Source organism: Bos indicus x Bos taurus, chromosome 13 (assembly GCF_003369695.1).
Source record: "Bos indicus x Bos taurus breed Angus x Brahman F1 hybrid chromosome 13, Bos_hybrid_MaternalHap_v2.0, whole genome shotgun sequence".
NCBI classification, from domain to species: Eukaryota; Metazoa; Chordata; class Mammalia; order Artiodactyla; family Bovidae; genus Bos; species Bos indicus x Bos taurus.
The window spans coordinates 5524368-5548685 of record NC_040088.1 but is presented as its reverse complement, the minus strand read 5'-3'; the positions used below and the strand labels follow the sequence as shown (position 1 = coordinate 5548685).

Below are 24318 nucleotides of genomic sequence, written 5' to 3'. Positions count from 1 at the left end.
TGTTTGTTTCTCCTGATTCTGTTGTAACAGCTGCAGCTAATGAGACTTACCTATCCAGCACTTAGACCTTAGAGAATGCTTTACACGCCAGCTTCTGTCATCCTCATGACAGCCATGGAGTTAGATGGACCTCATATTATCTCCATTTTTACAGGTGAAGAAAGTGACCTCTGAGGGGTTGGGGCATGTCCAGCATCACAGAGCCAGAGAGCAGTTGACTTGGCACTTAGGTCCAGGCCTTCTGGTTCTGTGTGTTCCGTGTTTTCTCTGCCACACCACGCTGTCATCACTCTGTGGATGTTCATATCCCTCCGTTCCCTCAGGGGTCATTAGCGCGTGACCCTCATCTGTGGGCCACGGACTGATTGAAACTTGAGTAGGAAGCTTAGCAAAACTGATTTTGCGAAGGGAAAGAAGGTCCATTTCAAAATATTAAAAGAATTGTATGATAAAAATACACATTTGAGCCCCCCCTACTTTGAGCCAGCTCCTAGGCGTGAAGATTAATTTACTTGTGGAACTATTGAGTATAAAATTTGTAAAACGAGCCTCATAGTCTGAGGTAAAATGCAATTTGAAACTGTTATAATTAACACTCAGTATCTTATAATAATCTATAATGGAAAAGAATGTGAAAAATATATATATGCACATATATGTAAAACTGAGTCAGCTTACATCAGAATCAAACACAACGCTGTGCATCAACTGTACTCCAATGAAAAAGAGAAAGGCTACGTTTATAAAATGATAATAGTGCTCAGGACATACTGTATGTGTGAAATGAATCTTAGGATGTGGATTGAGCTTGGAATATTTCTAGAACTCCCCTCCGCCTGGGAAGGGACTGGGCAGGCCCCACTGGAGCGCGTTGTGTATAAAGCTCGGCCTTCCTGCAACTGGTTCACTTTAACCCTCTCACAGTGGCTCATTTTCGGGCAGGGAGCACAGACCGTACACCCTTTCTCTACTCTTACCCTGGATAGAGCCTGATGTGTAAGTACCACTCCCGACACATTTTGTTTGATTTAAAATCAGTTGATCAAAATTGGAATCAATTTAAAACCAGTTAAAAAATCATTAGTTTTCTTTTAAATATTATTAATCTATATAAAATTCTAGAAACTTCATGTAAAAATGTGAACTTCTGGCGTCTGGAAGAAGCAGACGCTCTCTCAGCCCCAGGCCCACACTCTCCCGGCTGAGTGCAGCTGCTCCCTAGGGACTGCGGGGTAGCCCAGGGAAGCCTGTGAGTGGGTGAGCCTGCTCTGAGCAGGACGAGGAAAAGAGTTATCTTTTAATTTTCTATGCTTCAGAGTTATTAAATATATATATATATATATATATTTTTGTTGTTATCTTTTAGAATCTTTATTGCTTTATCTTTTTTTTTTTTTTGGAGTGTGTATATGTATATATTTATTTACTCATACTTAGATGCACACATAGATACATTTACAAGTATATACACTAATGTTTTTCAGTCACTCAATTGTGTCCAACATAGTGAAGGACAGGGAACCCTGGCATGCTGCAGTCCATGGGATGGAAAAGTTGGACACTATTAAATATATTTTTCAGCAGGGGTTGGTTTTCAAGGTAAAGAATAGTAACGTATTTAATAGTATAGACAAGTGAACCACATTCAGGCAGCCAGTGCTTGACCTCAGAAAGGGGTGAGGTTTTTAGGCTAAGACAGTAGGGCAGGCTCTCTAGAGGAGCCGTGTTTGTGGAAAGCCGCAGGAGGAAGCAGGGCCTGTTTGGAAAGCTGGTGCTGTGGGGGGCGGTGGGAGGTGAGAAAGCAGTGACAGAGCCGTGTTTCCTTCCCACACTCTCCTGCTGGGCGGCCTTCTACCTTGGTTGTCATGTGCTGGGTGTATTTCTGTAAGTCAGCCTGCTTGTTTATGTACACGCATTTTTACAACCGTTTTTTAAAAGCTTTTATTGTGGTAAAATGAGAACATAAAATTTAGCATTTGAGCGATTTTTAAATGTACAGTTCAGTGGCATTAAATACATTCACAGTGTTATTTAATCGTCACCACTGTTTATGCCCAGAACATTTTTCATCATCTCAGACAGAAACCCTACCCATTAAACAATTCCCCATTCCTCTTTACCTACTTTGTATTCCACTTTCTGTTTATCTGTGTTTTTTTTAACATTTTCTGTTTTTTCAGTGGCCCCTTTCCACTTTCTGTGTTTATGAACTTAACTATTCTAGTACCTCAAATAAGTGGAATCATGCAATATTTGTCCTTTTGCATCTAGCTTATTTTCTTTACCATGATGTTTTTAAAGTTCATCCACACTGTAACCTGTAGCATCACTTCTTTCCTTTTTATGGCTGAATAATATTCCATGGTAGGCATATACCACACTTTGTTGATCCATTCATCTGTTGATGCGCCCCGGGGGTGTTTCCACCTTCTGACTGCTGTGAACACTGATGAACGTTCATTTTAAATAAGGAAACTTTATAATACTGTTTGAAGTGGGAAACCAAAATTGTTTTTATAAATTAAAAACAGAGTAGTGCATTTGCTTGCTGAAGCCTCTGAGGCCAAGCCTCTCCTCTTTGTCAAAAAGAGGGATCAGCACATTGGAGAGAGGCTTAACACGGTAGCCTCAGACTGATGCGTCTGACTTAATTGGGATTCAAAAAGAGTCAGAAAGGGCTGACTTTCTCAGTCTTTGGGGTGGGTGGTATTTGACACACATTGCTCAAGTACCACCTCAAACCACCTCAGACCACTTTAGGGGAGATGTTGCCCAAAGGAACCTGGGATCTTTCTGTAACACTGTTCCCCGTCAGGTGGCGTGTGTGTTTCCTATGGCTTCTGTAACAGATTACCACAGATTGAGTGGCTTGAAACAGCAGAGATTGTTCAGGCATAGTTCCAGAAGCCAGAAGTCTGGAGTCAAGGTGTTGGCAGGGCCACACTCCCTCAAGGGAGCGAATCTAGGCCCTCAGGAGAATCGTTCATTACCTCTTCTAGCTTCTGGTGGTCCCGGGCGTTTCTTGGCTGTGGCAGCATAACTCCTGTCTCTGCCTCAGTCTGTTTTCACGTGCCTTCATCTCTGTGTCTAAGTGTCATTTTCTGTCTTTTAAGGACACTCTCATTGGGTTCAGGGCCCACCTAATCCAGAAAGATCTCAACTGGATTCTGCCCTTAATTCCATCTGCAAAGACCCTATTTTCCAATCAGGTCATTTTCAGAGGTTCCAGGTGGACGTGAACTGGGGACCGAGGATGCTGTGAGCCCACTGCAGGCGGGCTCTCTTTTCTCCCAGGGGAAGTATAGTTTCTGAAACTCCAAGAGTCTCTGCTGTGTTCCTACCACACAGAGCCTGCCAGTAGGGTGCCCCACAGATCACAGAGGTCGGCCCATTTCTTTCACATGGCCCTAGTCTAAGTCATGAGCTTGTTACACAGGCTGTTATTTTAAGACTTAATAAGGCATTTTCAGAAGTCATCATTTGCTTCTATTTTGAGCCTTTTTCGAATGTCATGTTAAGTCTTTATGGTAACAGCCATACATTTGTAAGGGTACATTTATCATTCTTTTGACTAGGTATTTTGACAGGAAATCAGATTGTTGAGATTGTGGCTTGGGATTTTCTTTTGAAAAGGTCCTGATTTTGCAGTTTTAAGCAGGTGGTGTTACCGTCACCATTGGGTTTAAGAACCAGCATGCATTTTACCTCCAGTCCATCGCAGTGAGAGCTTCCTTCCTTCCTTCGTCCTTTCCTTTCTTCATCCCTTCCTTCCTTCTTTCCATAGGTTTATAAGAAGAGAGCTGTATTAATGTAGAAGATGAAATTATTATTTCATCCCCCAAAGTTACAGTAACTTTGCCCCCGAAGATTTTCATATTCTAAAAATATATTTCATAATGGTACTTAATATTTGAATCTGAAAGCATGGCAAGGGGCTCACTTTATAGCCATGTCCCAAGTTGCAGGGGCATCAGGTGAGAATTGTTTCATCACAATCAGATTTAGGAAAATGGCATAGTTGTCTGTGATAGGCAGAGAAAAGGCAGGGCTATTTTAAACATGAGTGGGGTTTACCCTCCCTCTAAGTGGATTGTTTTAGGGCTTACCATTACCTTTTCCCTGGAGGAATTCCAATTTGTGGACTTGTTTTTGAAAATGTTCTTTTTGAATCGAAATGTTTTCTATATTAAAATTAATTTACTTTCCTTAGTAGAATGAAGGGCCTACTGCTGTACATTTGGAAGCAGTTCATTCTGCTGTTTATTTTTCTGGTCACCTTTTAAAATCATTTGTTCTACATTTTTAAATATAGGTTTTCTTTTGAAGTCTTTGTATGTTTGTTTGTTTGTTTTGTCACTGCTTTTGTTTGGTTTTATCATCAAGGTAGTGATTTAAACATTGTATGTTTCCACTGGGCCAAGTTCCAAGAGAAGAATGACTTTGGCTCTTCACTGATGGATTTATTTCTTAATCCCATGCCTCTGAAAATACCCATTTTATGTTTACAGGAGGAAGAAATGTTTCGTCCAAATATGTTTTTCCTCCTCTTGCTTCCACCTATTATATTTGAGTCAGGATATTCGTTGCACAAGGTAAGACTTGGGCGTGCATTAGTGCTTTTGGTCTGGGTGACTCCCTGTGTTTCCTTAAAAGCTTGGGTGTTAATTTAGTAGCGATAGCTCTGTGTGAACAGCCTAGGGTATGAGGTGGAATCTGGACCATCACACCTGACTGGTGAAGAGGAGCAAACACCACCCGTGGGCTGCTTTCATGATTTCAGGCAGTGTGGCTTACTAGTGTTTTCCTTAGAGGGGTTCTTTGCTTAGAGATGACTAAGGTGATTTTTTTAGAAATATGTATTTATTTGGCCACGCCAGCCCTTAGTTGCTGCACGCGGGATTGTCATTGTGGCACGTGGGTCTTTCGTGGTGGTGCACGGGCTTCTCTCTAGTTGACACTCAATAGTTACAGCACAAAGACTTAGTTACCCCGGGGTATGTGGGATCTTGGCTCCCCAAGCAGGGATCAAACCCACATCCCCTGCATTGGAAGGTGGATTTCTGTACACTGGACCACCAGAAGTGAAGTGAAGTCGCTCAGTCGTGTCCGACTCTTTGCAACCCCATGGACTGTAGCCTATGAGGTTCCACCATCCCTGGGATTTTCCAGGCAAGAATACTGGAGTGGGTTGCCATTTCCTTCTCCAAGACCACCAGAAAAGTCTCCCAAAGTAATTTTAATGGCACGTGGACGTTATACTGACTCCTCTTGGAGGCAGAGTGACCCATGTTAAAAAGTCAGACTGTGTCCTGTGATGACAGGATGGGGGCCCCGGGCCTGCTGGTTCTCTCCCGCTCCTGTTTCTCCCTCTTTCCCTCCTTGGGCCCACCCAGCCTTCAGACACCCGACTTAAGCCCCCGTCCCTGTACCTTCCCAGCCCGTCCCTGGCCCTGCTTCTCCTCTCCAGAGGAGAGCGCAACCTTCCCCCCAGGCTTCCAGCTCCTTCTGGCCTGTTCCTTCCCGGACTCCCACAGTTTGCTCCGCCCATTCTTGGCTCCTGACCCTGCAGCACAGCATCTGGCCCCGCCCGGTTCTCTGCTTTGCTCTGACATTTCTGGTCTCTGTCCTCCAGCTTCCAATGGGGCTCTTTCTGCCTGGGCAGGAGCTTATCACTTTGTGTACCATAGGCTTTTCTTTGTGAGTTCTTTTAAAATATTCGTGTATTTAAGTTTTGGAATAAGAAAGTGATTCAACTTAAAATACTAGTAGTACAACAGTTATTTTGTAAATGTGATTTTTAAAAAATATGAGAGTTGGAAGGACTCAAGGTTTGGCCTGTCCTTGGAGAGGGGAAGAGCCTGGATTTTGGACCCAGAGACCCAGGTCTAGTCATGCGCTGCCCCCTATGGGTTCCTTTTGAGTAGTGCCTGCGTGCTAAGTCACTTCAGTCGTATCCGACTGGGACCCTGTGGACTGTAGCCCTCCAGGCTCCTCTATCCATGGGATTCTCCAGGCAAGAATACTGGAGTGGGTTGCCATCCTGGAGATCTCCTCTAGGAGATAATCCTGACCCAGAGATCAAACCCGTGGTTCCTGCGGCTCCTGCATTGCAGGTGGATTCTTTGCTGCCGAGCCACGGGGGATGCCCCCTTTTGAGTAGAGTAGAAATTTTAAAATAATGAACAAAAAGATCCCCAAAACCCTACCTCCTAGGTTGCTTTGAGATTTACATTAGATGAAAGAATGTAAGCAACTCACCACTCACCACAGTAATTGGTAGTGCTGCTTGTATTCTCTGTTATAACCTGACTAGTTGTTATTTGGCAAAGGAAATGGCAACCCAGTCCCGCATTCTTGCCTGGGAAATCCTATGGACAGAGGAGCCTGGCGAGCTTCAATCCAGGAAATCAAAAAGAATGAGGGCCTCTAAGCAATGTTACTATTAATAAGAATTTAATAGGGGATATGTTTATACATATAGCTGTTTCACTTTGTTCAGCAGAAACTAACACAACATTGTAAAGCAGTTATACTCCAATTAAAAATAAATACAGATTAAATAATATTAATAACATAATAAACTTGAAAATTAAATTTGTCATGAGAGTTTTGGCAAAAACATACAAATTAAATCTTTAGTTTTCTTCCTGAATAGTAAAGCAAAATTAAGATGTTCAGTCCAGATTTTTTTAGTTACCATTTTACTGTGTATTAATCAAAAGGAAAAAGAAATTTAGTGTTTAAAAAAATCCTATATCTTTTAAAACTGACATCAGATAATTGTTAGAAAAACAAGCAAGAAGGATTTGAAGGTCAGTGTCTTTTACTCTTTAATTTTGTGGACAAATATTGAAAGAACTGAGAGCAGACTATGAAAATACTTCACAACAGTACTGAAGAAAGTGATGTGCGTATTATATTCTTTTTGGTGTGCTGCTCGGTGTGTGGGATTTTAGTTTCCCGACCAGGGATTGAACCTGAGCCCTCAGCAGTGAGAGCATGGAGTCCTAAGCATTGAACTGGAACTCCCGAAAATGATTGTTTGATTTAAAAACATAACACTGGTTATTATATTAGCACATGTAAAGTTTTTATCTTTTAATTTTTTTGGAGAAGAGGGAAATAAACTTATTCAGAATTTGAGGAAAATAGTTTCTTGAGAAAAAACTTCTTTGAAGATGACTTTCCAGCGGAAAATGTGACAGTTTATGTGAAAGGGACTAATGTGAGTTGAAAGTGTGAATTTAGAGACTTCTGTCCACTGCCTGCACTTGTCCCTAAAGAATAGAAAGTTGACTTTGTTTTATTTTAACATTGCTGTGTTTGCTGGTGTAAATTTGGGTTTGGACTAAAAATTTCCATACGATTATCATCAGCTGATATGCATTAGGTAGGCAGCTGTTTGGTTCTTTGAATTATTAGTATCATATAAAGAATAGAACATTAATTATGTCAGAAAGAAGCAGATGAATTTGCCTTATGTAGCAAAGGGAAGTTCTTATAGTGGGGTAAATTGAATTTTGGTAAATTTTCAATATCCAGATTAATATTAGCCAACTACATAAGTTACAGCAGAATTAGATCCCTGTAAACAGACAAAAGTGTTAGTCGCTCAGTCATGTCTGACTTTTTGGAACCGCATGGACAGTAACCCACCAGGCTCCTCTGTCCCCATGGACCATAGCATGCCAGGTTCCTCTGTCCTGGAATTCTCCAGGCAAGAATACTGGAGTGGGTACCCATTCCCTTCTCCAGAGGATCTTCCTGACCCAGGGATTGAACCTGGGTCTCCTGCCTTGCAGGTGGATTCTTTGCCATCTGAGCCACCAGGAAAGCACCAGGAAAAGACCTTGATGCTGGAAAAGATTGAGGACAAGAGGAGAAGGGGGGGTGACAGAGGATAAAATGGTTGGATAGCACCATCGACTCAATGGCCATGAATTTGAGCAAACTCTGGAAGATAGTGAAGGACAGGGAACCCGGAGTGCTGCGGTCCATGGGGTCACAGAGTTAGACATGGCTTAGCAACTAAACACACACAAACAGACCAAGAGTTAGTGTAATCTGTTCTTAAAAAGACAAAACAGCTCTTTGCAAAGAAAAACTCATAGATGAAAGTCTTTTGTTTAGGAAAGAACCCAATCATTGTGTTTGCCTTAAGTTATTTTAAAGTTCTTTGTATGCTAAAGATTGATATGCCAAAGTAATTGAATGTCAGATCGTGGGCAGCCAAGTCAAAATTGCAAAAAATTAAGCAAAGATACTTCCTGAAGGAGATAGGCTTAGTGGGCTCTACATGTGGAGTGAGGCAGTCTTTTGAAGTTAGATTTAAAGTATCCGATGGTTACGACTCGGTGCTTTCACTGCCAAGGGCCAGGCTCAGTCCCCCGCCAGAGAACTAAGATCCCACAAGCTGCATGATGCGGCCAGAAAAAAAGTATCAGTTCCTTTTGTCTGTGGCTTGACCATTTCTGACTAAAAAAAAAATAGGATTCCTTGCCCAGGCCCACAGTCAAAGGCCATCAAGATTCCCTGGCCTTGTCCCTAAGTAGAGTCCACAGGATTCTAATAAACAGCTTGTTTTTCTTAACTTTAATGGATATGTGAAAGATGTTACTACTGCTTGGACTCAGATATTTTCTCTTAAATGCTGTAAAGTATAGATGGGAATATATTTGTCATATTTATTTCACTCTATTTCACTAATAGAGTGGAATAAAATTGCTTAAAAGATGTGGACAGCACAAAGGAGTTTCTGATAGTATAACCTATTATCTTGATATTCTTTATAGTAATGTACCTCTTCTTAATTAATTGAAAAAATTATCGTTATATAGATTTTGGACTTTGATCAGACAGAAACACAGTTAATTCCTTCAGTACCTGTTCACTGGGCATTATCCATCTGATAGGCATATGCCGGTGACTGTGTCGTACCAGAGCAGACATGGTCATTGCCCCCCCGAGCCTGCAGCCTAGTGGGAAGGACAGATAGCAGTCAGGTCATGACATAAGTAAGTGTCACATTTCAGCCGCGTCAAGCGCTACCAAGAGAAGAGGCGGTGTGCATCAAGAACAGAGGCTGCGTCTGACTTGGCGGAGGGGTCAGAGGAGACTTCCCTCAGGGAAAGTGAGAATGATGAAAGGTCACTAAGCAGAGGGGAAGGAAGAGTGGTCCAAGCCCAGAGAGTATGACGATGTGTTTGAAGAACAAAAAGCTCCCAGTGAGGAGACTTCCCTGGTGGCCCGGGGGCTCAGCTCCCAGCTCCCAGCGCAGGGGGCCCAGGTTCCGTCCCTTGTCAGAGAACTAGATCCCACATGCTGCAGCTAAAGATCCTGCGTGCCACAACGGAGATCAAAGATCCTGTGTGCGGCAGCTAAGACCTGGCACAGCCAGATAAAAAAATTAGGGAAAAAAAGCTACCAGTGTGACTGGGAACCCAGAGAACACGGGAGGTTGGAGACTTTGAAGGAATCAAACCATCCAGGCTTTGGTTGCGTTTTATGTGTGTTTTCAGTGGAAACGGGGGTCAGAATGAAGGCAGCACTGTTAGGTTTATCTTTTGCAAAGATCGTTCTGGAAGCCCTTGAAGAGCAGAGGGCAAGGCCAGGGATGGTTGAGACTTATTGTTAACAGAAGCTGTGCAGTGGTCCATGGGAGAGATGCTGACCGCTGGCAGGGGCAATGGAGACAAGCAGAGAGACGTGAGTGACGAGGGGAAGGCAGAGGCCGCGGGACTGGCTCTGCACTGCAGGTGGGGGTGAGGGAGGGCGCCCAGGTTTCCAGCTTGCCCACCCTGCGGGGTGACGGTGCCCTTTACAGAGATTCAAGCATATAAGGAGGGCCAGTTGTGGGGCCATGACTTCACTGACCAGACCAGCCTTTCTAATCATTTCTCTCATCTCTGCTTTTTCAAACAGGGTAATTTCTTTCAAAATATTGGTTCCATCACCCTATTTGCTGTTTTTGGTACAGCAATTTCTGCTTTTGTAGTAGGTGGAGGAATTTACTTTCTGGGTCAGGTAAGGAAAATATCTTTGAAAAACCTTGAAAACCTTACATTCTTAGAGCTTGTGCAGGGAAGTGGGGTAGGGACACCTGATGGGGCCTGGGTTTCCAGTCGAGGTAAATGCTCTCCTGCCAAGAAATCCAGAGTCAAGCAGGCACAGTAAAGACATGCTCAAGTTGTTTCTCAGCGTCCCCGAGAAGCTTTGCTGTCTGGAATTGAGTGAATCTTTTCCATAATCCCCCAAAGTATTTGATTATATTTGCAAACCAATATTGTCTTAAGTTGGAATACCTAAAAATAAAACAATATATACCATCAAGATCTTCAAATTATAACAATATTGATTATGTTATCAGACTGAAGCAAAGTTAAATTTCTGTTTCTTTAATAAAAATTTGCATTTTAAAAATCAAAAATGGTTGTGAATGTGTTCACTCCATTCCAAACTGTCCTGTAGAATGATTTTCCCTGGATTCTCCACCATTCCTAAAGCAGTTCCCAGTGTCATCAATTGAGTGCTTTGTATTTTGAGTTCAAATTAATTTGAATTAACCCTGACCTGCCTAGGAAGGCAGTGTCTGTGACTTTGCCTCACGCATGCCTATCGCACGTCCCCGTTCTTTTCCAGCCGGTCAGCCGTAGACCGTGTGTCGGCCCCAGTCGTGCGAGTGCAGTCTGAGGCGCAGGCCTTGGGCTGACTGGCAGATTCCTTTATATGTGTGTAAGATGCGTTTGCTTCTTTTGATGGCTCTGTCTGATTTTCACCTTTACCGCTGCCTCGATGGCACCAGAATAAATCTGTCTGTCATGCAGCCTTCTTCATTGCTCAGCTTCCAGCATCAGAGGGGAATAAACTTTAGAGAAGAAAACTAGTTAATTTGGCTTGACGAATGTAGCATTCTCTGTCATACTTTAGACGTATGATGATCAGATGCATGCCTAAACTAAAACTTAGGAGTTTTCTGTATTTTGCAAGTGGTTTGGGGACTGAAGATTAATGTCCATAAAGTCTGTAATAAAACACTAATGGACATTTCAATCTTCTTGGCTGTTCTCCAGGGGTTTTTTTTGTGTGTCTGTGTGTTTGTGTGTTTTATTTTACAGGCTGATGTAATCTCTAAACTCAACATGACAGACAGGTAAACCTTTCATCCTGTAACACCCATGTGGCTATACTTTTTTACTGGGGAAAGTTTTCTCCGTATTGATTTCCTGACTTCTCTATTGTGTCTCTTGGTTTGGCTGACGATTTCTGCTGTAGAATCTATTCTGAATTGATGTGTATCTCCAAAATGAATCAAACTGTCTTGAAGAATTTTGAAGATCTCCAGTCAGTTGCTGACAGGAATGATTTAGTTTCAGCTTTCAAGGGAATAACTCTTGGTTCATTAATTGCCCCACCCACCCACCCCCGCCTCACACACACACACACACACACTGCAGGCTACACATTTGTCCTTTTATTATTAAAGATCACCTGCAGCTCATTTCTAAAGCTTTTCAGTGGCCATAATGGAAACTTGTCTCTTTGATAGGTTGGGGATGGAGTCAGGGGTGAGGTGTCAGCCTTTACTCTGGGATTCCCACTAAGGGAGCGGGGAGGGGGCGGTGGAAGCAGACAGGGCCGAGGCCTCTGTTGTGGGCACCCTCCCCAGCCTGAAGCTACTCTGTCGGACACTCAGAGCTGCTGTCTAGGAGCCCAATCCAGAAATTTCCATAATCAGCTTAGCAGGAGGCAGCCTAGGCAGCTGTCTCTTGGAAGGTACCAGATCTAGTGCTAAAGAAGTGCACACAGAGTGTGACCTGGTTTCCCCTCACTGAGACGGCCAGTGAGTCTGCAGCCCATCTCTCGTGTTTCTCTGCCAGGAACACTGGGTTCTGTCCTCTGGCCCGGCTGGAGCGCTCAGAAGTCAGACCCAGTGCTCAGCCCTGGGGTCCCTTTCACTGGATCGGCGAGAATTTACAGTCTTTACAGCAGCACCTTGGAGCCCTTTTCTTGAGAAATGTGCCTTTGGTAACATCAAGTCCAATCTTGTTTTCTCTCCAAGGACATAGATCTCAAAGCTTTTGTTGTAAGATAGTCTCAATATATAAATAAGTAGGGAAAGATGCATTCTTGTTTCACAGGGAGCAGGAAGCAGAGCAGAACTGACAGTCTGTATTTTGAAGGTATTTTGCAACTGAAAAGAAACGCTCAAAACCCAGTGGCTATAAAGGCAGATGTCACAGCATTCATTCCTTCAGCCTGTTTAGGAACAGCTGGTTAGAGATGCAAAAAATGCTCGATAAATCCTTGTGAAATTGAATGGAACCGATGGATGGGATGTTCAGGAAGAGAGGAATAAAAGAATTGGCCCTTAGACAAGCAGAGTAAGACCCAGGTGGAGTTTCTCTGTGGGCAGACACTTCCTTTCCTGTTAGAAAGTGACTGTCGCACAGATTGCGGGGGTGGGAGGGGGTGTCCTCTGGGGGAAATTAGCCAGTGGTTGTAAACCACACAGCTGCAGGGCCTGGTGGAACCCTTCACAGAAGGAAGCTGGCCAGGTGTGTGTCTAGAGCTGGTGACGGTGGTGAACCAGGGAGCCCGCTCTCTCTGAAGGGGGCCGCCACCTCAGGTGCATCTAGTAATTACTATGTAGAAACGTGGGCCCGGAATGACCAGATACCTAATTGTTTAATTCAAAAGAGGCCAAGTTTCTAGATTTTAATAGGGGATTTTTCCAGTTTTAAATGTTGACCACTTAGTCCTGTTTAAAACACCATGCCTGTCAAGCATGGACCCCTGCACTGTAGAAACATGAAAATAACTTTGTTGGACAGAAGATTTTACGTTATGGGTGTTTCTACCAGAAAGCTAGTTCCCTCGTAGATAACACCCGGTATTATTTCACCACCCAGTCCATTTTCTTTCTGTTTTGTGGACCTTGCTGTCATTGGGGATGACGGACTCAAAAAAAGGCATTGTTCAGTTGAACTTCCGGCTCCTGGCCTTTGAAAGACTGGGTCGTAAGGTGTGATGTGGAGAAGCTGAGGGCAAGATCCAGTGACCGCTTAGAGGCAGGGCCCTCCGTGATCCAGACAGTTCATAGTTCAGCCTCTCCGTGTTCTCTGTCAGAAACACTGTGCCCTAGTTTAGATTCACAGCCAAAGCCACATGTGCTATGTTCGTGCCGAGCACGTCTCCCCTGACTTCTTAAGGGAATGTCAGACGCACAGGAAGGGGAGGCGCTGCACGCACACGACCCCCTGGATTCCACAGTCACTGTTAAGCTAGATTTGCTCAACACGGGTCTTGCCATCTCTCCATCCCTCTGTCCATCCATCAGTCCGTCTTCTCATTCCCACTCTTCGATTTCCAGGTCAGGATGCCACGGGGACTGTTAGAAAGAGCAGCAGTCAGTCCTCTTCAGTGCAACTGAAACCCGGCACAAACTCATTTTAGCAAAAAAAAAAGGAGTTTGTTGACTCGTAGAACTGAAGTGTCCCCAGAGTCACGGCTTCCTGCACGACAGCCTCTGGGGACCCAGTGTCCGGAACCCCTCCTCTCACGGTCTTAGCCTTTCCCTGGTCAGCCTCACCACGGGCATGCTCACCCCACTTGGCAGCACCAGTGGCTCCGGGCTCACGGTGCCCCTCACTTCAGCCACCCCTGCCATAAGGGCCAGCCTGATGCCCGGTGACCTGATAACATGCCTGGTGACGGTCCTCTGACCAGGCTCGGGTCCCCTGCCTACTCCTTGCACCCCATGCAACTCCGCAGCTGGAGAGTCGGGGGGGCCAGGCTCCACAAAGGAAAACTGAAGGTCACTGGATCTGGGGCTGTGGGTGCTCCCTGAGGGGCAGGAGGAGGGGCCAGCCGAGCCACACGAAGTCAGTGCCGGACGCACGACCTGCCACGGCTCCCAGGTCCCCACCCCGCTTTGGGACGTACTTTCCTTTTTTTAATTTTTGGCTGCAACTCACTGCTTTCAGGATCTTAGTTCCCCAACCAGGGATTGAACTCAGGCCTTTGCAGTGAAATCGAGGAGTCCTAACCACTGGGCCACCAAGGAAGTCTCCAAGATGTATTTTTTAGACACTCATCTTCCTTCAAGGCCCCTTTTATGTGCTATGGGTGAGGAGAGTGGGACTAAAAGAAGAGAGAATCTCTGTGGGTTTCAGAGCGAGGGCCTTAAGGCCAGCCACCAGCAGGTCACAGCCTCCCGGGTTGGTGGAATCCCCTTGCCCTCCCTCCTGCCTGCCGCCTTCCCCAAACAGCAGCGCAGACCCTGAGAACACCCGTGACTAAAACATGGCACTCACCGCCTGGGCGCTCCTGGCGGGGCAAGAGGTAAGGTCACAGCTCACAAAGTGCATGACTGTCTGTGGGGGCAGAGCAAGTCTGCGAGCTGCAGTCTGAGCTGAGAGTGTCCCAGGGCACTGTCGTGGAAACCAGAAGGCCAGGTTATTGATTTATGAAGAGCTCTGTAGCTGGCCGGGCAGCCAGGAGTCTGCTCCTCCGGCACTCCTCTCCCTGAGCTCAGAGCTGGATGATCACGGAAGCTGCTGGGGACATCCAGGGCACAGCACACCCTGGTCCCCAGGCCAAGTAGCCCCTCTTCCCTCCTAGAAGGGAGGACGGGAAGCGGGTGGATGGGCTCTGGCTTACGTCTCTACCTGAGACTGTCCCGTGACAGCGGCAGGGAAACAGTGCCAGGTGTAGCCTTCTGAGGGAATCGAAGGCTTGCAAGAACTCTCAGGGGAAAAAGACAAATGGGTGAGAGAATAATCGTCCCAATTCCTTAGGCAGCCCCCAGGGGTGACCTGGCCTTGCCTCCCTCCCAGCCTCCACATCTCCAGCCACTCTGGTTCACTACACTGCTGCCAGGCTCACTGTTTTGCCTCTCAGGCAACCAAGCTTGCTTCGCCTCCAAGGGGGCTCCATCTCCAAGCTTGCTCCACCTCCAAGGTTGCTCCGCCTCCAAGGGGGCTTACTCTGGTCACTGCCCCCAGTGCCTTGGCTTGGCCACCCGCTTCTTGTCACGTAGGCCCTTGTTTCAATAATCCTCATCTCTTCAAAGAGGCCTTTCCTGACCACCCAATCTAAGTGGTCCCCACCCACACCATCCTGCCATGTTCCTCTCTCATCAGCCTGACCACCTGTGTAGCACTGGCCGTTTCCTGAGCTGGTCTTGGCCTCTGGGCATCACTGTGTCCAGCGCAGTGGCTAAGGTCCCCCACTGTGAGTCAGCTGGCCTGTGTTTGGATCCTGCTGGGCAGGTTCCTTAGCCTCACTGTCCCTCAGTTTTCTCCTGTGTAAGCGGCGCAGTACGAGATGCAAGCCGGTGTCATACGGTTGCTGTGTGGATTATTGAGTTACTATCTGTAAAGCGCTTAGAACAGTGCCTGGGACGTGGTAAATGCCACATACGTATTTGCTGTTATTAGCCTCAGTGCTTGAAACATACTAGGCGATGCATGTGTGTTGGAGGAATTAGACCTTCACGGGTGCTGAGGTGAGCACTCTGGCCTGGTGAGAGGCAGCCCTGGTTTTGATGTCTGCCACCCGAGCCGCCCGGCCCCTGTAGCACGCTGGAGGTGCTGCTGACTTTCGGCACTCCTTAGATGTTGCAGATCTGAGTGGAGGCTGGCGACGTCACAGACGGTACTCCGGTGGCCTGGTGACGGGCAAAGCACAGGTCAGACCCAGGAGCACATGGGCCCTTTGGGTTCACGGCTCCAGCTGCCCTGACCAAGAAGGCTGGGATGTCCGTCATGTATTTAAGCAGAAGCCTTCCCTCAGTCACTGCTCAAGATGAAGTCTCTGTACTTGCGGCGGAAAACCAGGCCATACCTAACAGCTCCTTATAGAGTGGGCCTTTCACTGCTCCACCCACAGTGTCAATCAGCAGGTATTTTAAGTGGAAAACAAGACACCATCTTCTGTAGTTCCTTCAGCTACAGGGTGTCCTGTTATGTTACACTAAATAGTCTTTGACTTTTACTCTCTGGACCAGGTTTAAGCATTACAGAGTTGCCCCTTCCTTTTCTCTTCTTGACAGTTTTGCATTTGGCTCCCTGATTTCTGCTGTTGATCCAGTGGCCACTATTGCTATTTTCAACGCCCTTCATGTGGACCCAGTGCTCAACATGCTGGTGTTTGGAGAGAGCATTCTCAATGACGCAGTCTCCATTGTCCTGACCAAGTAAGTGTGCTTTCTTCAAGCGGCGGAACTAAAGGGCCTCGTATCAGAGGGCAGATATCCGCGTGCAGCTGCACGTACGGCTGCTTGTCCTGTGGGTGATTGGTTCGCCGCTTCTCCGTCCTTCTGTCCTGACAAACCTTGGTGTGCCTCAGGAATACTGTCAAGGCCCAGGGTGATTAGAGGAGAATCCTTGCCCTGGAGGACCTACCTCCTAGCAGTGCTTTTATTTATTTATTTAGGCTGGGCCGCACAGCATCAGGGATCTTAGCTCCCCGACCAGGGATTGAACCTGTGCTTTCTGCATTGAAAGCACAGAGTCTGAACCGCTGGACTGCCAGGGAAGTCCTTAGCAGTGCTTTTAAACTAAGCCCAGCTTGTCATCAGCATCACGGGGTGCTTATTAAATGTCGCATTGCCAGGCGGCACCCTCAGAGCTCCTGATCCAATAGGTCTGGGGTGAGTCCCCAGAGGACAGCTGAGCAGCCAGTTGAGGGATCAGTATTTGGACAGGATTATTCCAGACGAAAGCAGTCAGCAGAGGCCCTGTTCTCCCACTTGTGAGCCGGTGCAGGGCGCCCTCCTTTTCTCCGCTGTAAGACATCCTGCCTTAAGCTGCTCTAGTGTGAAGGCTGCTTTGGAAACTGCGGGTCTTTTCAGTTGTTTGTTGGTATCACTGCCCATGTTGACAGTAGCTGAGAAATTAAAGGTGTGTCATGAAATGTCAGGAAGTCACTGTGGGTACTTCCCTCGGGGTCCAGTGGCTAAGACTCCTTGCTTCCAAGGCAGGAGGCCTGGGTTCAGTCCCTGGTCAAGGGAACTAGATCCCACATGTGGTAACTAAAGATTCTGGATGCCACACCTAAGACCCAGCACAGCCAAATAAATAATAATAAATATTTTTTTTCAAGTCCTTGGGCAAAGGAAGTGAGTCTGAGTTATCTCAGATGCATTTCTTGGATGCAGGGCTGTTTCCTTGCCTTTGCACTCTGCAGCTGGGGTGTTTGTTAACAGGTCCTGCCAGGAGGGCCCGACGGTCCTGCCAGAAAACCGAGAAGGCACAGACATCAGAGCGGCTAGAGAAGGGAGCCCTGTGCGGGCGTCAGAGACGAGCGAAGAGCGTTTGAGGGGCCGCTCTGCGTTCTGTTAGAGAGTAGCTTCTCCTTTCTCTGATTTTGGACTTGCTTTCTTTGTTGTGGGATTCCTTGCAAAGCATAACCACTCAATATAGACTACATTGACAATTCTTGTGTTGGAATAAAAGAATATTTTTGTAGTGGAAAGAGCCCAGATCTTGGAGTCAGACTGACCTGGGTTCAAGCTCCAGTGATGGCCACTCATAGCTGTTTGACCCTGGGTCAGCTCTTTCACCTCTTGGAGCCACTGGTGTCTCAATATTAGAGTGAGGGTGATAACGCCTCAGCGTAGGATTCGATTTGGGAGTTTACTAGATAAATACACTTACATGAAAAGCATCTGCCATTAGGGACTTCCCTGGTGGTCCAGTGGTTAAAAGAGTCTGCCTTCCAATGCAGGGGATGCGGGTTTGATTCCTGATTGGGGAACTAAGATCCCACATGCCACAGGGTAACAAAGTCTGTGTGCCCACACACCACAGCTAGAGAGAAGCTAAGGCCCAGTGCAGCCATGAATAAATATGTTTAAAAACAGAAGCGTCTGCCGTCATGCGAGGCAGTGACGGCGTCTGCCGTCATGTGAGGTCCTCTCATCTCCTCCTGTCCCCCAGCTGCTGTGTCTTGTTTGTCCCTTTTTGTCTCCTTTTGCAGAAAGAACTTACCAAATGTTGTTTAATTGAAAGAGGGGCTCACCAGACCTTAAAACAAAAATATATGTATATATTCTAAAATAATACATATATTCTGCATATAAAATTTAGAAAACTGTAAAAGGAAGAAGAAAAAAGAAAAAACAATACATGCGTTGTAACTCCCAAGAGATAATTACAGGTAACGGTTTGGTAGATGTATACATGTGTTTTATTTAGATGGGAATATATTGTAATGTTTCCATTGAGCAGAGTTGATAAAATAGTCTTCCGTAACATCATTTTACCAGTTGTAGAATGTTCCTTCTATGGATTTACCGGGCTCTCTTTAACCAGTTCCCCATTGTTGGCTTTTTTACATTTCTCTTAAAACTTTTTATAGTTTTATTAGGAGATCATCATATATCATGCTTTAAGAGCTTTAAAAAATAATCTGATGGCAATATTTTTTTTTTTTTTTAAGATCTGCTTTGAAAACCTCTTAGCTTTCTGGTCTTTACTTTTATCTTGTGTCCTGGCTGTGCATTTGAACTTTTGTGATAAAGAGTTTTGCCGAGGGACTTCCCTGGTGGTCCGGTAGTTAAGGATCCGCCTTCCAGTGCAGGACACATGGGTTCGATCCCTGGTCAGGGAACCAAGGTCCCACATTGTAAGGAGCACACGCACTGCAGCAAAGAGCCCGTGTGCACAGCCAAGACCTGATGCAGCCATGAGTAAATGATCTTTAAAAAAAAAGAATTTTGCCTAAATTGGAGGTGACGTCAGGAGTTATTTTTATAGATTAGGAGCTAAACTCAACTGATTATCTCTGATTTATTTTTTTCCTAAATCTCTTGAGGTAGAATCTTAGTTTTGAGCTTTTCCAGGTCTCTTTGCCACAAAAAAAGGCCAAAGCTTAGGAGATACTTTGTTTTTTTAAATGAGAAAGGATGGAGTCACTGTACCTAGCCACACATTTTTTCTGGAAAAGTACTTTTGAAGGCCAGGATCACCTCTGATGACAGTTCCCAAAATTGGATCAATGGGCCACGTGCATTTTCCAGCCTTCACCTCCTCTGATGCTGGTACACAGGCTGGGGCGGGAGTCACTGACCTAAGTCAGCCTCTGACTCGGCCGGTTATCCCGGTTATCCCGTGAGCCCGTTGGCATTTTCAGGGAGAAGAGGGAGGTGGGGGAGGGGGCGTGGCAGGTCTGCCTTGTGTTTGTCGTGTAGGAGGGAGGTGTTGTCCAGCTTTCCTTGGTTACAAGGAAGAATCACATCTTGTTTTTAAGTGTATACTTCATAAATGACTGTTTTCAAAGTGATCCGTTGATGATGCATTTATCTTTGTAACTGAAGATGTTAATGAACTACCCCCTTTTTTTAATGTTTTCACTTTCATAAATGCCAGAAAAGCTAAGTGTCTTCTGTTTTCTTCATTAAGCTTAATTATTTTTAGCTTTGATTTGTTACTTTGACAGTCTATTCTTAAAATAATTGCTGTAGAAACCTTTTGTTCTCTCCAGCTGCAGCTAAAGCTCATGAAATGGATCCTGAATCAGTATTACTTTTTATTCTTTAAGGTATGAGAAACATGGCCTGAAGAAAAATAAAATGCACAAAATCTCCAGGCCAGAAAAGGTCTGAATCCTCCCTTCATTTGTCCTGAGTTGGGAAATCACTGGCCGTGGCCTGGGGTCTGCTGTTAACCATTGTTGTGACCTCACCCATTAGCCACTGTCTTTGGCCCTCAGCCTCCTTTGCATGAAAAGAAAGCAGTGACGCCAGCTGGCACCCTGGCTGTGGTCATGAAATGGGGTGAGGGTGGGACGCTACTCAGGTCATCTGTGGGTCGGTCGTTTGAGGCTAGAGGTGCCCTTCGCCTTCAAAAGCACTTCCCCAGTGGGAACCCTGTTGGTTCCCAGCATTCCCCTGGGTGGGATGTTAACCCATGATCTGCTGGGAAAGAACAGGAATGGGGGCGATTGGAGTGAGTTTGGAAAACATTTATGTGAGAAAAGTTAGTTTTCTTTTTCTGCAGGACTTTTTAAAACCTTTACTGTGTTATATTGTGCTGTGAATCTCCACAAAAGGCTGAGGTTATCTGACCAAGCCATCCTTTTATCAGAGATTATCCTGCCCTTTTTTTTTTTTTAATTGGCTGTACCACACAGCTTGTGGGATTTTAGTTCCCTGATCAGGGGTCAAGCCCCAGGCCCTCAGCAGTGAGAGTCCAGAGTCCTGGCCACTGGGCCTCCAGGGAATTCCTGAGATGATCCTGTTTTAAAGGTATACCAGTTTGGGGATTCCCTGGTGGCTCAGTGGTAAAGAAAGTGCCGCCACTGCAGGAGACACAGGTTCAATCCACGGTCTGGGAGGCCGTGCGCCACAACTGTTGAGCCCGTGCTCTAGAGCCCAGGAGCCACAACTGCTGAAGCCTGCGTGCCCCAGAGCCGGTGTTCCGCACTGAGAAGCCCATGCCCCACAGCTGGAGGGCCGCCCCAGCTCGGTGCAGCTAGAGAAGAGCCCCACAGCAACGAAGACCCAGCACAGCCAGCAAAAAAAAGAACCCTCCCCACACCAAAAAATTATACCAACTCGGGACTCCCCTGGTGGTCCAGGGGTCAAGAATCCGCCTGCCAATGCAGAGGACACGGGTTCGATCCCCGGTCCGGGAAGATCTCCCATGCTGCAGGGCAACTCAAGCCCATGCACCACAACTACTGAAGCCCACTCACCCTAGAGCCCAGGCTCTGCAACAAGAGAAGCCATCACAGTGAGAAGCCCGCACACCGCAACTGGAGAGGAGTCCCTGCTCACACAGCCAAAAATAAATAAAACGCTTAAAGAAAACGAAACCAGTTCATGAAACACTGGTTAATGAGGCCAAATGTTACTCTAGACAAGTCTTTGTTTTGTTTACTGATTCAGCAGAAGTTGGTTGAGTACCTTCTGTGTGCTGGGTTCTGCCCTAGGCCCGGGCACACGGCCGTGAGTAAGGTGGGCACAGGCCTGGCCCTCACGGGATGGTTCGCTATCCCGCGCGCTGTGCAGGGGAGGTCAGGCACCAGGAGAGCCTGTGTGAAGGCACATGTCCCTGAGGGAGGCTCACTGACCCTGGGTTCTGAGAACAAACGAGTTGGCTGGAGCCCAGGAAGAAAGACAGGTGACCTGCAGGGAGGTGCCGGTGGTGGTGGGGCCCGACCTGAATAGGAGGAAATGAGGTGAGAGGTGTGGTGGGGAGGATCAGGGTCAGACTGGGTTTCCTCTTAAACATGGCAGTAAACTGAGGATGGGTTTTGCTTGGGCTAATAACCTGATCAGGGCTTCCCAGGTGGCTCAGCAGGAAAGAATCCCCCTGCAATGCAGGATACCAGGTTCGATCCCTGAGTCAGGAAGATCCCCTGGAGAAGAGAATGGCAATCACTCCAGTGTTCTTGCCTGGAATCCCATGGACAGAGAGGAGCCTGGTGGGCTACAGTCCTTGGGGTTGCAAAGAGTGGGACACGACTGGATGACTAACTCAGACGGTAACCTGATCAGATATGCGTTTTCAAGGGATCATTCAGGCCCCTGAGTGTTGGGTTCTCCTAGAAAGAGCAGGGTGTTTATATGCAAAGATCAGAGAGGCAGAAGCCCTGGACTGGAGGAGGATAGCAGAGGGAGGGAGAGAAGTGGATGGATTTGAGAGAAGGTGTAATCAGCAGAAGGAAAATACTTAAGGAGAATAAATATTTTAACGGTAAAATGGTTTTACCTTTGGGGATGAAACCAACAATTGCATTTAACGGCTGCTGACATTTTACCTTGGTGTCTAACAGTGAGAGGAAAGTCCTTTCCGTTCTTCCTCCTAATACCCTCCAATCCCCACTCTGAGCCTTACCCACAGACATGTCTTCTTGAGGCGGCTCCATGCTACCTGGCTTCATGCCACAGCCTCAGTTTCAGGTTTGTATCTCACAGGAGCCCCACTCCCCCACCCCCACTCCATCCTGAAAACACTCCCCGTGAATCCTCCGGGCCTTCCAAATAAAAGACCGGCTCCTTAGCTGGGTTCATCAACAGCGTTTCACAGTCTCGCCCTGTCTGCTGCTCTGGCCTCACCTCTTAACATTATCCTCCCCATGGACCTCTCCCCCCACACCCTGTTCCTATGTTCTATCCACAGTCATCTGAGTGATTGCAACGTGTTGCTGGGCTTCCCTGGTGGCTCAGACGGTAATGAATCCTCCTGCAGTGCAAGAGACCTGGGTTTGATTCCTGGGTCAGTAAGATTCCCCTGGAGGAGGGAATGGCAACCCACTCCAGTATTCTTGCCTGGAGAATCCCATTGACAGAGGAGCGTGACGGGCTACAATCCTTGGGGGTCGCAGAGTCGGACACAGCCGAACGCCTAGGCACAGCACAGCACCTGTGTGCTGCTAACCTGGAGGCTCCATGCCTCCGCACATGCCATTCCCTCTGCCCTGAGTGCCTTCCCTCATTTCTTCACCTGGCTAACTCTTCTTTAGCCTAAGTCGAAACCCAGCCCGTGTGTCATAAAGAGCCTGCTTCTACAGCCCCACCTGTCTGAGTTAGATGCCTCCACGTGTTTCCTCTGCTCTTTCCTGATGTTGACTGAAAATAATGCACAGCCTGAGAGTTGCGAGTTCAGTTTTATTTGGAGCAAAATGAGGACTGCAGCCCGGGAGACGGCACCTAAGCCAGCTCCAAGAAACTGCTCCGAAGAGGTAGTGGAGGGAAAAAAACTCAAAAGAGAGGCATGGGGGGAAGGTCAGCTTCTATGATTTTGGTGAAGGGAGCATTCAGCGCAGTCAAGCACTTACTTGACAAAAGGCTTTCTGCTACTAACGAGGAGCTGATGTCATCATGAAGGGATTTAGTGCTCTAGATACGAGGAGATGCAAGGATTGGGATCATGCAGTCAGTTCCTGTAAATAACTATCTGAAGACCTGTTCCACCAGTTTCCCTGGAGCACAAAGTGCATTCTCCACCGTGAAGTCCATGCAGGGGATGTGTGTTGAAGGCCAGCAGCGCAGGCTTCAGTCTGCACAGAGGCATGTGGCAAATGCCCTTGGCAAGCGCCCGTTTGTAGTTGACACTGAGGTGGCCCTAGTTCCCGTCTGTGTGTCCGTGTGTCTGTTTCTTCTTCTTTTGGGCCATGCTGAGTATTAGTTTGTATTCATGGGATCTTTCTTGTGGTGTGAGAACTCTTAGTTGAATCTAGTTCCTTGACCAGGGATCAAATCCGGGTTCCCTGCATTGGGAGCTTGGAGTCTTAGCCACCGGTCCACCAGGAAAGTGCCTCCATCTGTTTTTCTCCCTTATTAGACTACAGCACTCCCTTAGGGCAGGGACCTGCTCTCATCTCCAAACCCTTAGAAACTAACACGGTGCCTGGAACAAAGTAGGTGAACAAATAAATGTTTGGCTAACAGGTTGAATGATTGAATGAATGAATGAAAGATTAAGCAAGAAGTTAAGTTTTGAGTCCTAAGTTAATTTCTGATAACTTTGTCTATAACATTTTAACTTCTTTGTGTTTTTCTTTTATTTCCTAGCACAGCTGAAGGTTTAACAAGAAAAAATATGTCAGATGTCAGTGGGTGGCAGACGTTTTTACAAGCCCTTGGCTACTTCCTCAAAATGTTCTTTGGCTCCGCGGCACTCGGCACCCTCACTGGCTTAATATCTGCATTGATATCCTTTTAATATGATGAACACGCGTGGCCAGGAAGATTATTCCTAATTACATCCATCTCTCATCATTTTCTCCAGTTCCTTAAGGGGACCAATTGTAGTCTAAAGTCATATTTAAGGAGGATTTTTATGCTTAGTTTTGGTTTGAAGAGCACTTTAAACTCAAGGATTTTAAAATTTAACATGTGAAATGTAGCATGTCACTTTTCAAAGCTTAAAAAACATGTACATGGTTGAATATCAGGTCTGATTTTGGGGTCTTCTCAGTTCCCAGAGTATGAAAACCGCATTCAGATGAATTTCATTTTCCGCTGTCTCACTTTTCACATTAAGAAAATTGGAAATTAATTTCCTTTGAAAATGTCATTGAGCAAATCTCTACCCCACTGAAAGTATTTATCTGGATGAATCAGGAAAGAGGCTTTCAAAATGAGCTCCATGTAAGTTATTTGCACTGATTTTGTGGCTTAACGACCCACAAGCTCTTCAGCCAGAGAAACAAAGAAACTCGTTAAGGCCGCTGACACCTTTATTACTGTAGAAAATGCCGTGTTTAAGACAGGAACAGGCACCAGACCATTTCTGTGTGCGCCTGAGCCAGGGAGATAGATGGCCACCTGGCCTTCCTCCACGAGCAGTCTGTCTCGCAGACGGCCAG

At 46.3% G+C, this 24318-nt stretch overlaps 1 protein-coding gene across 4 annotated transcripts in view; it reads left to right on the top strand.

The window, feature by feature from the left end:
• Nucleotides 1–24318, top strand: part of SLC9A8 (solute carrier family 9 member A8) — a 74755-nt gene that overhangs the window by 25312 nt on the left and 25125 nt on the right. For 3 of the 4 annotated variants that reach the window (XM_027558292.1, XM_027558295.1, XM_027558294.1), the window contains exons 5-9: nucleotides 4509–4592; nucleotides 9922–10023; nucleotides 11070–11149; nucleotides 16052–16195; nucleotides 23522–23660. In XM_027558292.1, coding sequence (XP_027414093.1) covers nucleotides 4509–4592; nucleotides 9922–10023; nucleotides 11070–11149; nucleotides 16052–16195; nucleotides 23522–23660 — 549 coding nt within the window. The remainder of the gene's footprint in view (nucleotides 1–4508; nucleotides 4593–9921; nucleotides 10024–11069; nucleotides 11150–16051; nucleotides 16196–23521; nucleotides 23661–24318) is intronic. The other variant, XM_027558293.1, reaches the window with a different exon arrangement.